Source organism: Monopterus albus, unplaced genomic scaffold (assembly GCF_001952655.1).
Source record: "Monopterus albus unplaced genomic scaffold, M_albus_1.0 scaffold221.1, whole genome shotgun sequence".
Classification (NCBI taxonomy): Eukaryota; Metazoa; Chordata; class Actinopteri; order Synbranchiformes; family Synbranchidae; genus Monopterus; species Monopterus albus.
The window spans coordinates 17,820-29,580 of NW_018128101.1; the positions used below are offsets into that span (position 1 = coordinate 17,820).

The following is an 11,761-nucleotide window of genomic DNA, read 5'->3' on the forward strand; positions in this document are numbered from 1 at the left end:
AACACCTCTCCCCCTTTAAGTTTCAACTTGAGGGTTGATAACCCTAGAAAACACAACATCTCCACTGGGGTACTGACTGTTCAAATCAACCACATGCTATGAACCTGTACGTTTTTTTTTTTCTTTTTAACTTACAGACCCTCCCCATTTAAATGCTTAGCGCTCACCAACCAAACACATTTCTTTTACAACTCAACAGGTCAGTCTTTTTGGAGGCCTGCGTCTTCTTTTTGACCTCCTTAGCTCAGCTGTACCTCCGGGGGCCTCCGGGGCACCTTGTGCCATTCCCTCTCCATCACCAGGTGCACAGCTCAGCTGAGCAGACTGAGCTGCAAGTGCCTCAGGTTGTTTTGACAGACCCTCGGCCTGTACACCCAGACCATCAGCTGTTTGTGGTGCGTCCTGCACCTCGACCTCAGAGCTATGCCCAAAGTCCACCAGCACATCCCTCTACAACCATTCCCCTGCAGTCGCTGGGCAACTCCGCAAATGATCCTGGTGCCTACGGATCTGCTGGCCATCCACCCCATCCACTATGAAAGATACCAGTCCAGTCTGTTGCACGATGACACCGGATAGCCATGCCAGCTCCTGGGTAAAGTTCTTGAAAAATACACTGTCCCCTGGTTGGAAATGTCTGACTTTAGCATGTCTGTTCCGCTGCTCTTTCTGCTTATCCTGCCCCTGGACAACTTTTGCTCCTATGTCTGGGTGAAGGAGATCCAGGTGAGATTTAGGTCTCCTCCCCAGCAACATCTCCACTGGGGACACCCTGGTTGTCGTGTGTGGGGTAGTCCGGTATTGGAATAAGAAGTGAGATAGCTTAGTTTCCACTGAATGTCCCGACATCTTCCTCAATCCCTCTTTCAGAGTCTCCACTGCTCGCTCCGCTAAGCCGTTTGAGGCCAGATGATACGGAGCTGTGTGGACATGTCGGATGCCATTTTTCTCCATAAACTCTCGGAAAACCTCACTGGTGAAAGTGGGACCATTGTCTAACACTACTGCCTCTGGTAAACCATGCGTAGCAAAGACACTGCTGAGTTTTTCTGCGGTAGTGGGGGCCATGATGTTTGACATGATATGTGCTTCTAGCCACTTTGAATGGGAATCTACCAGCACTAGAAACATGTGCCTTTTGAACGGGCCCGCAAAATCTATGTGAAGGTGAGACCAAGGACGGCTTGGCCACTCCCGTGAATGTAGTGGAGCTGGTGCTGGCAACTTTTGGTTATTCTGGCATTGTGAACATGTTCTGATGTTATCTTCCAGAGCCTTGTCCATTCCTGGCCACCACACAAATGACCTGGTGAGACTTTTCATCTGTGATGTGCCTGGGTGCGCCACATGCAACTCCTCTATCACCTGTCTGTGCCCTGGAGGGGGAACAATCACTCTGGATCCCCAGAGGAGACAACCATCCTGCACACTTAGCTCCAGTTGACATTTCACATAAGGCTCAAACACTTCGTTCCCCTTTTTTACTGGCCAGCCCTGTCGCACCCACCGCTGCACCTGTGACAAAACTGGATCCCTCTCAGTCCACCTCTTAATCTGCTTTGCTGTCACCTGGGTGTTAGACAGCTGATCTAACATGAACACCAACTCTGGGGGCTGGCTTGGTTGCGCTGCTCCAGGTTTTCCAAATGCTCGGTATCCATCCTACTCGTGACCAAAATGTCATCCAAATAGACTGCTGTACCAGGAATGTTTTGGAGCAGATTGTCCATGGTGCGTTGGAAGATTGCTGGGCTGGATGCCACCCCAAACACCAGTCTGTTGTATTTAAACAATCCTTTGTGGGTGTTGATGGTAACATACTGCTTAGAGTCCTCATCCAACAGTAGTTGCTGATACGCATGACTCATGTCCAGCTTTGTAAAGGTTTGTCCTCCTGCTAGAGTGGCAAACAAATCCTCCACTCGAGGTAAGGGATATGTATCCAACTGTGAGGCCTGATTTACTGTTAGTTTATAGTCCCCACATAACTGCACCCCCCCATTCCCTTTAAGCACCAGAACAATCGGGGTTGCCCAATCTGAGAACGCCAGAGGCTCAATGACCCCCAGCTGCTGCAACTGGTCCAGCTCAGCTTCCACCTTGGCCTTCATGGCATATGGCACTGGGTGGGGTTTGAAAAATCGAGGTTTTGCATGGGGGTCTATATATAATTTCACAGCTGTACCCCTGAGCGTGCCCAGCTCATGCTTGAATACCTCAGCATATTTCTCCAGGAGGTCCTCAATTACAGTCATGTGTTTTATTTCCCCCAGTTCAGATGAACTTTTCTCAAGATATCACATCCCAGCAAGCTTGGACCTTCCCCCTTGACCACGAACAGCTGCCCTGTACCCTGTTGTCCTTGGTACACAATGTCCACTTCCAAAATACCAAGCACCTGGATGAACTCACCCATGTATGTTTTCAATCTAACTTTAGTTGCCATCAGTGCTGGTGCCTCACTCTCACGCCACAGTTTGATATATGTAACCAGGTGAACAAAATAGCTGTTATTTTCTGCTGTAGTTGCACATTTTGCAAAGTAGATGGCCTCAGTTTTGGGGGGTTATGGAAAAGACCAATGTATTCTGGGAAATACCGGAAGAAAATAAATGCATGGCTTGGGATGGGAATGGATGCATATGTAAATGGTGAGATTTTATTTTAATTTTATCAGGATGGTTGAGAATAAATTTGTACCATATGGTTGTGGACGAGGTAAGGGATGTTCGATGCATGTTTAGGAGATCCTATTTTGTTTTGCTGTTTGTTGTTTTGTCGTAACACTTTGTGCACAAAGTGTTAGGACAATAGGGTGGGTCTGTAACTATATGGCTACCGATGCACATGGGGAAGTTGGCACCGCTAGTGAAAAACCAGGGTGCATTGAGGATGTCATAAAGGTTTTAACTGAACATAGCAAGATTATTGCTGCAGACAAAACTGAGAAATCTGTCTCACTTGATGATGTCATGAAAATCCTTGCAGAACAAGGCAAAGTAATTACTGAAGTGACAAAGGCAGTGAAAGATCTAGCTGCCCATAACTCGACCAGTAGCTCGACTGTAGCTAACCAACCAAGGACACTACCCAAGTTTACAGCTGATGGCAAACCTATATGCTTTAGGTGTCAATCGGAAGGTCACATTGCAAAGCAGTGCCCACAAAAACGACGTAAGGATGCGGAAAATCAGTCGGGAAACAAGAACCCCTGGTTGTGGTGAGTTGGGCAATGCAGGGGCAAGTGTTAGACTCAGCCAAATCTGATCTTACACGAGAGCAAATAATTGAACGTGCAATAGGTAAGTGTAAAGTAGTGGAGCTCAAGTGAACAATGTACCAACTGCTTGTCTATTGGTTACGGGTAGCTAAGTCAGTACCGTCACAGATGAATTCTTCCAGAAGCATTTGTTAGGGAATGAGGATGCCTTAGTTCCTACTGACAGTTGGCTAGAGATAACTGCTGCAAATGGCCTTGAAATTCCCTACCAAGGCTATGTGGAGCTGGAGGTTCAGACAATGGGTCTGAGCATCCCCAACTGTGGATTTTTGGTTTTGAAGCCTGCAAATGCAACCATTGCAGAGCCTTGTATCGTTGGCATGAATGTCATTTGCAGGTGCCAACAGCAAGCCACATCACAGTTTGACACAGTGTTGGGAGGGACTTTGGAATCTGGTTGGAGGAATGCATTTCAACAACTCCAGACATGTAGGGTTGAGAGAACGGCCATGGCTAGGGTTGCAGGTAGAAACAGGGTGCGCTTACCAGCTGCTTCAGTCGCCACTGTCATGGTTAGGGGTCACTTGTTGGGAGCTGGCCAAGAGGCACAATTGTTGATCGAGCCTGCAAATATCCCACTTCCTCTTGGTGTGGCTGTTGTCTCAACACTGGTAGCTAATAAAGACAACATTTTTCCAGTTCAGGTTGTAAATTTCTCTCAGGAGGAGGTCTGGCTATGTCAGAGGGTCAGACTCGGCATTATGTCTGTGGTTGATGGTGCTGAAAGCAACCAGAACTGTGAAGTTAAGTTTTGTCACAACTCTGCAGATGTTGAGCAGATTTCGGTCGACACAAAAGATGAACCTCTGGACAGCAAAGTACAGTCTAGACCAACTTGACATTGGTGGCACCGATGCAGAGTGAACTGCTCTCTGTGCCTTACTAGCCAGGTATATTGATGTACTGTATTGACAGATGATGATGATGATCTGGGTTTCACTGACAAGGTCAAACACGAAATCAAGTTGGTTGATGACACGCCGGTCACTGAGCCCTATCGGCATATCCCACCCAACCAATATAAAAAAGTCCAAGAACACATTTCAAAGCTGTTGAGAAAAGGCGTAATTAAGGAAAGTGAGAGCTCTTAACGCATCTCCAGTGGTTATTGTCCGCAAAAGTGATGGCAGCATTCGGTTATATGTGGACTATCGCAAGCTCAAGTATTAAACTAAGAAAGATGCATTCCCATTACCACGCATTGATGAGAGTTTTGATGCATTACAAGGGGCTCAGTATTTTTCTACTGTTGATCTTGCAAGTGGTTATCACCAGGTTATGGTAGATGAGCGCGACCGGCACAAAACTGCTTTCACCACACCCTTTGGGCTTTTTGAATACTTGCGTATGCCTATGGGTGTTTGTAACGGTCCGGCAACCTTCCAAAGGTTGATGCAAGCAACTATGAATGATCTGATCTTTGAGATAATGTTAGTCTATCTTGACGACATTCTAGTGTATTCCTCCACTTTCCAATCACATTTGGAAAGGCTTGACATTGTGTTTGCACGGCTGAAACAGACTGGACTTAAAGTTAAGTGGGGAAAATGTCATTTTCTTCAGGAAGCGGTCCAGTTTCTGGGGCACCAGATATCTGCAGAGGGGATTTCAACAGACCCCTCCAAGGTGGAAGCTGTTAAGAACTGGCCTGTGCCATCCACAGTGAAGGAGCTGCAATCCTTTTTGGGGTTGTGTGGCTACTACAGACGATACATTGAGGGATTCTCAAAGATTGCTGCTCCCTTACATGATGTTGTGACTTGGTGTCAAGGTACTTACAGTTCGGCCAAGGCTAGTCAGAGACTCAGTGTACTGTGGACTGCTGACTGTCAAGGGGCTTTTGACATGTTGAAGGAGAGGCTCATGACTGCACCAGTTTTAGGGTTTGCAGATTTCACTCGCCCTTTCATCTTAGAAACTGATGCAAACAGTCTGGGTTTGGGTGCTGTTCTGTATCTTGTGTCACCATCGTAACCTGATTTTCAAACTGAACAAGCTAAGGGCTAGGAATACAACACAACAGGAAATCAGAGAATGCTGTGCTCTAATTCTCACCGAGACTTGGCTTTTTCACAGAGTTCCAGACTCCGCGATTCAGCTAGAGACTCACTCTGTACATCGAGGCGATCGCACTGCTGCTTCGGGAAAGGTAAAAGGAGGTGGTTTGGGAGCCATTGAGCAAAGATGGGTGGTGCAATTGGCTGTTTTTGATTTTGTCATACAGTATCATCCAGGACAATGTAATGCTGCTGCTGATGCTCTCTCATGGCCCCCATTAGCAGGGGAGCCCGAGCCTGAGAGAGAGGATGTAGAGCTTGATGATTGTGTCACCATCTGCAACCTGATTTGTAAAGGCACATCCCTTGAACCTGAGCTAGTAACAGCGGGAGTTGAATGCTGTAGGGTCACTCAGATCAGAGCTTTGGGAGCTGCTGACCCTCCGTCTGATAGTAAGGAAGCCACCCCAACCCTCCCAGGTTACTCAAAGGAGGAGCTACAAACCTTCCAAAATCAGGACTCAGTACTTAGTGTGTTTCGTACATTTTGGGACCGAAAGTGTAAGCCTGGTCCCCAGGAGAAGAAAAGCCTTCCCAGAAGGGTGAAGTCACTGTTGAAACAATGGAAGTATGTCAGAGAGAGAGGTGGGCTGCTTTACAGAGTCATTGAAGACGTACGTCATGGGGACTGCTTTCAGTTATTGGTTCCTAATTGTTTGCAGAAACAAGTCCTGGAGAGTGTGCATGACCGTATGGGTCATCAAGGCATAGAAAGGACCCTACAGTTGTTGAGACAGAGAGCGTTTTGGGTAGGCATGCACGGGGATGTTGAACAGTGGGTAAAGACTTGCCAGCGCTGTATTTTAACCAAAATGCCACATCCCAAGGTTCGCCCGCCTATGAAGTCCTTTCTTGCATCCAGACCTCTAGAGGTTGTTGCAGTGGACTTCACAGTGCTGGAGCCAGCCACAGATGGTCACGAAAATGTGTTGGTGATAACTGACGTATTTACCAAGTTTACTCAGGCTTTTCCCACTCGTGACCAAAAAGCTGAGACTACAGCAAAGTTGCTGCTGCGGGAGTGGTTTATGAAATACGGTGTGCCTGAAAGATTGCATTCTGACCAGGGCCGTAATTTCGAAAGTGAAGTGATTGCTGAACTCTGTAAACTATATGGGGTGAAGAAGACCCGCACGACCCCACATCATCCTACTGGAAATGCTCAGTGCGAACGGTTTAACCGCACACTACATGAGTTACTGCGGACACTCCCGGCTAACAAAAAGAGCCGCTGGCCTCAGCATTTACCAGAGCTCATTTACGCCTACAATGTGACCCCACATGCAACCACAGGCTATTCGCCATATTTTTTGCTTTATGGGATAGAACCCCATCTTCCAGTGGACGCATTGCTTGCGAACGAGCGCCCTGGAAATACCAAGTTTGACTGGCTGGCAGTTCATCAGCAAAGACTGCAAGAGGCACATGCTAGAGCAAAGGAATACGCGGAACAAAAAGCCGCAGAACGTATTGCTCTTCAGGGTGACAAAGTCTACTGTCCCACAGTAGAGGTAGGCCAGCATGTTTATCTGAGACACAGGCCTACAGGCCGCAACAAAATCCAGGATGCATGGGCTGCAACTGTGTATCAGGTTGTAGACAGACTGGGCACAACGTACACAGTACAGCCTGTAGAAGGAGGCCCAGTGAAGAGAGTGAACAGGGTTGATATCAGACCTTGTGTTAATCCGACCATCCTACCCCCCACCAAGGTGACACCGACAGGATGTGAGGTAGATGTACATAGGGAAGCACAGATAGCAGATGAGGAACCAGAGTGTGGTGTGATAATTGAAGAGATTGCCTTGGATGTAAATCCTTCCTTGAACACAGAAAGGGTACCCCTCAGGAACATCGAAGGGGAACCTGTAGATTTTGAGTCAAAACTGGGGACGGTGGAGTTTCCACTAGCTGATAAGGAGGAGGTGTTATCAGTTGAGCCCGAAGTTGGATCCGGTTCCAACAGGGATGAACAGGTTCCTATCCTGGCTGCCCGTAGTGGACCCAGGCTTCTGATACCAGGTCCTCGCAGAAGCACAAGAAGTACAGCCGGGACTCATTCAAACCTACACCATGAGCCTAGGTCGGTTCTAGAATCACTAAGTTCTGCCGTGGTATCACAAATCCTTGCAGATCCTCATCATCATCATCTGTAAATACTGTGTTTTCCCGAGAGGCTCTAAAAAGGGTTAGGGGACATTGCTCTGTCACCGAGGACGTTGACAATTAGGCAGGGGAGAATGTAACCAGGTGAACAAAAATAGCTGTTATTTTCTGCTGTAGTTGCACATTTTGAACAGTAGATGGCCTTAGTTTTTTTGGGGTTATGGAAAAGACCAATGTATGCTGGGAAATCCCGGAAGAAGATACACGCATGGCTTGGGGTGGGAATCGATGCATATATCAACGGTGAGATGTTATCTTAACGTTATTCAGGATGGCTGAGAATAAAGTTGTACCATATGGTTGTGGACGAAGTAAGGGATGTCCGATGCATGTTTAAGAGATCCTATTTTGTTTTGTTTTGTGCACAGAGTCGCGATGCATGTAGATGAAAGACTGCCCGCGTGTAGATTTAAATTCGATCCTTGAGCTGGGTAATTATTATTTCTTTGGATTTTTTGTTTAATAAACGTACTCTGTGGAATAATATATATATATGTTGTTTGCTGACCAGTGTTCATTGAGTGATTCTATTATTTTTATTCTATGTGTTCTTTTTGTTTGCGGCCAACTGGGGCCTCCGCCCCCCCCACCGCCCAGTCGGTCTGAGTGGCTGTACCGACCCGGTGACACACTGGCTTCTACATCCTACAAACCCGACTTTCAGTGTTACTTACATTCCTTGAGGAAGAACGGCCGTGCGCCCTGATTGGCTCGCTCTCTCTGCTGCCTCTTGAACTGCAGCTCTCTCGCCCTCTGCTGCTCTCGGCTTTTGCTCGCTTGCTCCTGGTTCTCCTGCAGAAAGGTCACAGTGCAAACTGTGAAAGCGATTTAACAGTCACTGTGCATAATTACACATTGACTGTTGACTAATGCACATGCTGCTCCCATGCAGCACACATTCTCTTATTATAGTCTTATATATTTTTATTATATTGCTGCATTTGCTGCTTAAAGTGCCTTAGATTTTGTGTTACTTATTTATCTACTTTATATTTCATTTGTATTTTTGTGGCATTCATGTGGACGGCAAAGTAAGAATTTCATTGTACAGGGAAACACGTTTCCTAACTGTGCATATGGCAATTAACACTTTGACCTTGACCTTGAACGAGAATGAGTGTAACCCTATTTGTTATGGTTCATCCTGTTTTAGTTACTCAATGTACAGAGAGGTGTCAAAGTAAAGGAAAAACCCGAATAAATGAGTGGAGAAACATAATTAATGCAGATGCTGGCGTGGTTTGGGTAAACTTGTCCCCTTAGAGAGAAGAGTCAGTGCAAATCAATACAAAGTTGCTCTGATTGATCACCTTTATTTGGTAATGATACATTTCTATCCTTATAAGAGCGGCCTCCTCCAGGATGACAGCGCCCTCGTCCACAGGACATGAGGAGTCAGTGACTGGTCTGATGAGTATGACCAAGATGTGAATCGTATTCTGTGGCCTTCCCAGTCACCAGGTCTGAGCCCAGTTGAACTATGGGAGACGTTGGAGCGAGGTGTTAGAGTCTCCACCACCATCATCAAAACACCACATGAGGGAATATTTTTTGGAAGAATGGTGTACATCCCTCCAGTGGAGGTCAGACACTAGGAGAGTTGGTGCCATGGTGCACTGAAACTGTTTTGGTGGCCCAGCATCTCACTAAGACTCTTGGTGCTGGTTTTTCCTTTAATTTATCACCCATCTCTATATGAAGTTACTGAGGTTTTCGATATGAAGCGCTCATTGTAACAGCACAGTTACATGTATCAGAAGAACTCCACTCACTGTTCAAACTGTTGCTCCTTGTCACTAATGATAGCACAGTTGGTCAACGACAATTCGTCTGGGCATGGAACTACGTTCATCCTTATCCTTATCTAAGAAGAGAATATAGAAAAATCCACTGAGGATGCATTATCTACAGACAGCATAAATTAGAGCTGTAACTGACAATTAATTGTTTAATCTATGAAATGTCAAAAAAAGAGAGAAAAATGACATTCATAATTTCTCATAGGCCAAAGTAATTAGCTTATCTTACCTGCTGGGTCTAAACCCTTCAGATGTTTATTTTACTGTCATATGCAATTAAAGAAAACTGCACAATGACAAGCTGCAGCCAGAGGAAGTTCAGAATTTTTGCTTTGATTAGTCAGTTATCAAAATATTTGCCGTATAATTTTCAGTTGATCAACTAGTCCATGAATCGACTAATCATTGCAGTTTGAATGATGAAAGCTGCAACTCAAACCTCAGTGGCGAGAAAGCCACGCAAGGCTAAATTGGAGTCCTCGAAATGCTATTTCCTTTCAACGTTCATGCAACACAACAGCAAGTTGTAAAAAATATACAGTACATTACATCATCTGCTAGTGCTGCTGCTGAAATACTAGGTTACACAGGCAATTATTATGAACTGGGTAATAATTCAGAGTGTTTGCACTGAATAAGTGTGGACCTCCACACAGCTGCACAGCAACAGAGAAAGGCAGACTGCATAGGTCAGCACTTGAGATATCACTTGCACAAAACCACCATTACATGCATGGTTCTATAGAGATCTCTGTACACTGATAAAGCTTCTCTGGACCTTTAGTATGGCTGTGTAATATGTTCCACTAGGAAACCTCCCACAAGGTCTGATGCTATGTAAATTCTTTTTCTATTGTTTGAATGTCCAGTGCCTGTATATAGAGTGTATTTCTTATTAAAATGTCTACTCCTCAACTACACCTCTCTGCTAAAAAGGTAGAAGATGGTTTCAAACGCTGTCAAAATGAAAACTCTACCTCAAATTTAACTACCTGTTTACAATGCTTCCCATAACTGAGCTACATTGTCTTGCAAAAGTATTCATACCCCTTGAATTGTTCCACATTTTGTCACATTACAACCACAAACCTAAATGTATTGTATTGTGAAAGACCAACACAAAGTATTGCATAATTGTAAAGTGGAAGGAAAATGATACATGGTGTTCGAGATTTATTACAAATAAAAATCTGAAAAGTTTGGCGTGCATATGTATTCAGCCCCCTTGAGTCAATACTTTGTTGAAATACTTTTCACTGCAATTACAGCTGCAAGTCTTTTGGGGTATGTCTCTACCACCTTTGCACATCTAGAGACTGCAGTTTTTGCACCTTCTTTTTTGCGACATAGCTCCAGTTCAGTCAGGTTGGATGGAGAGTGTCTGTGAACAGCAATTTTCAAGTCTTGCCACAGATTCTCAATAGGATTTAGGTCTGGACTTTGACTGGGCCATTTTAACACATGAATATGCTTTGATCTAAACCAATTGAACGAAAAGAAGAATATTATGCTAGTCATATTGATTTTGCCTTCTGCCGACCATAAGCACTAAACACTGTAACGTTAACTGAGAATTTATTTAGCAATAACAATCGTGGTTGTTTGTAGCATGAGGCCCTTCTTCAAACAAAAATGGACAAGCAATAACTAACCACTGGTGTGTTGCTGCCACCTACAGGGATTAACTGCACATTGTACTATTCCTTTGGTCCAGACTGAAATATCTTATCAATCATTTGAAATAAATTATGTATAGAAAATCAAGATCCATAGAACGATGAATTCCAATCACTCTGCTAATCCCCTGACTTTTTTTTGTCACCATCAGGTTGGTATTAAGTGGGTTCCCATCCAACTATAATGCAAATTTTAATAGAATTTTGAGAAATTTAGCATAAGAAAATACAAACTAATGCATGTTTCCATCTACTATTAAAGTGATGGTGACACAAATTCTCCAGTCAGGTGCTACTAAACCATTACAGAAGAAGAGGTGGGTTATATGATGATGATAAAAGAAACAATGACTGCCATTATCTTCAGTCTCTTTAGCAGGAGCAGAAGCTTTAGTCACCATGCACATTATGAGCTGCTTTTATGCAATATTTTTTAGATTTTTTTTTTAATTTCCCATATCTCCACTCAAGGATTTTAATGTGCATAGTGAAAATGTACATACAAGCAGGGAGGTGGAAACTCACCTATTTATGATTATGAGTGAAATACTTCAAAAACTAAAATTAATTTGTCCATTGCCGTACCTGCAAAACTAATTCTCATCAGCCAGATACTTTGTGATGATGCTAGCACAGCACGCTAGGTCAAAACTAAGATGGTAAACTTTACCTGCAACACATCAGCATGTTCATTAAGAGTACAGTATGTTATCATACTAATGTTAGCATTTTGAAGCGGTTCTGTAGTGTGACTAGACTTTTAGTCTTGTTTATATGAGCAGA

General features: G+C 44.5%; 1 protein-coding gene and 1 pseudogene across 1 annotated transcript; one reads left to right on the plus strand and one right to left on the minus strand.

Annotated features, from left to right (window-relative positions):
- Positions 1 to 450: 450 nt before the first annotated feature.
- Positions 451 to 2,416, minus strand: LOC109971329 (uncharacterized protein K02A2.6-like). The gene is given in 3 exon segments (XM_020619483.1): positions 451 to 1,569; positions 1,620 to 2,269; positions 2,272 to 2,416. Coding segments are annotated over 3 exon segments (1,914 nt in total).
- A 764-nt stretch (positions 2,417 to 3,180) lies between these two features.
- Positions 3,181 to 8,057, plus strand: LOC109971319 (uncharacterized; annotated as a pseudogene).
- The last annotated feature ends 3,704 nt before the right edge of the window (positions 8,058 to 11,761 follow it).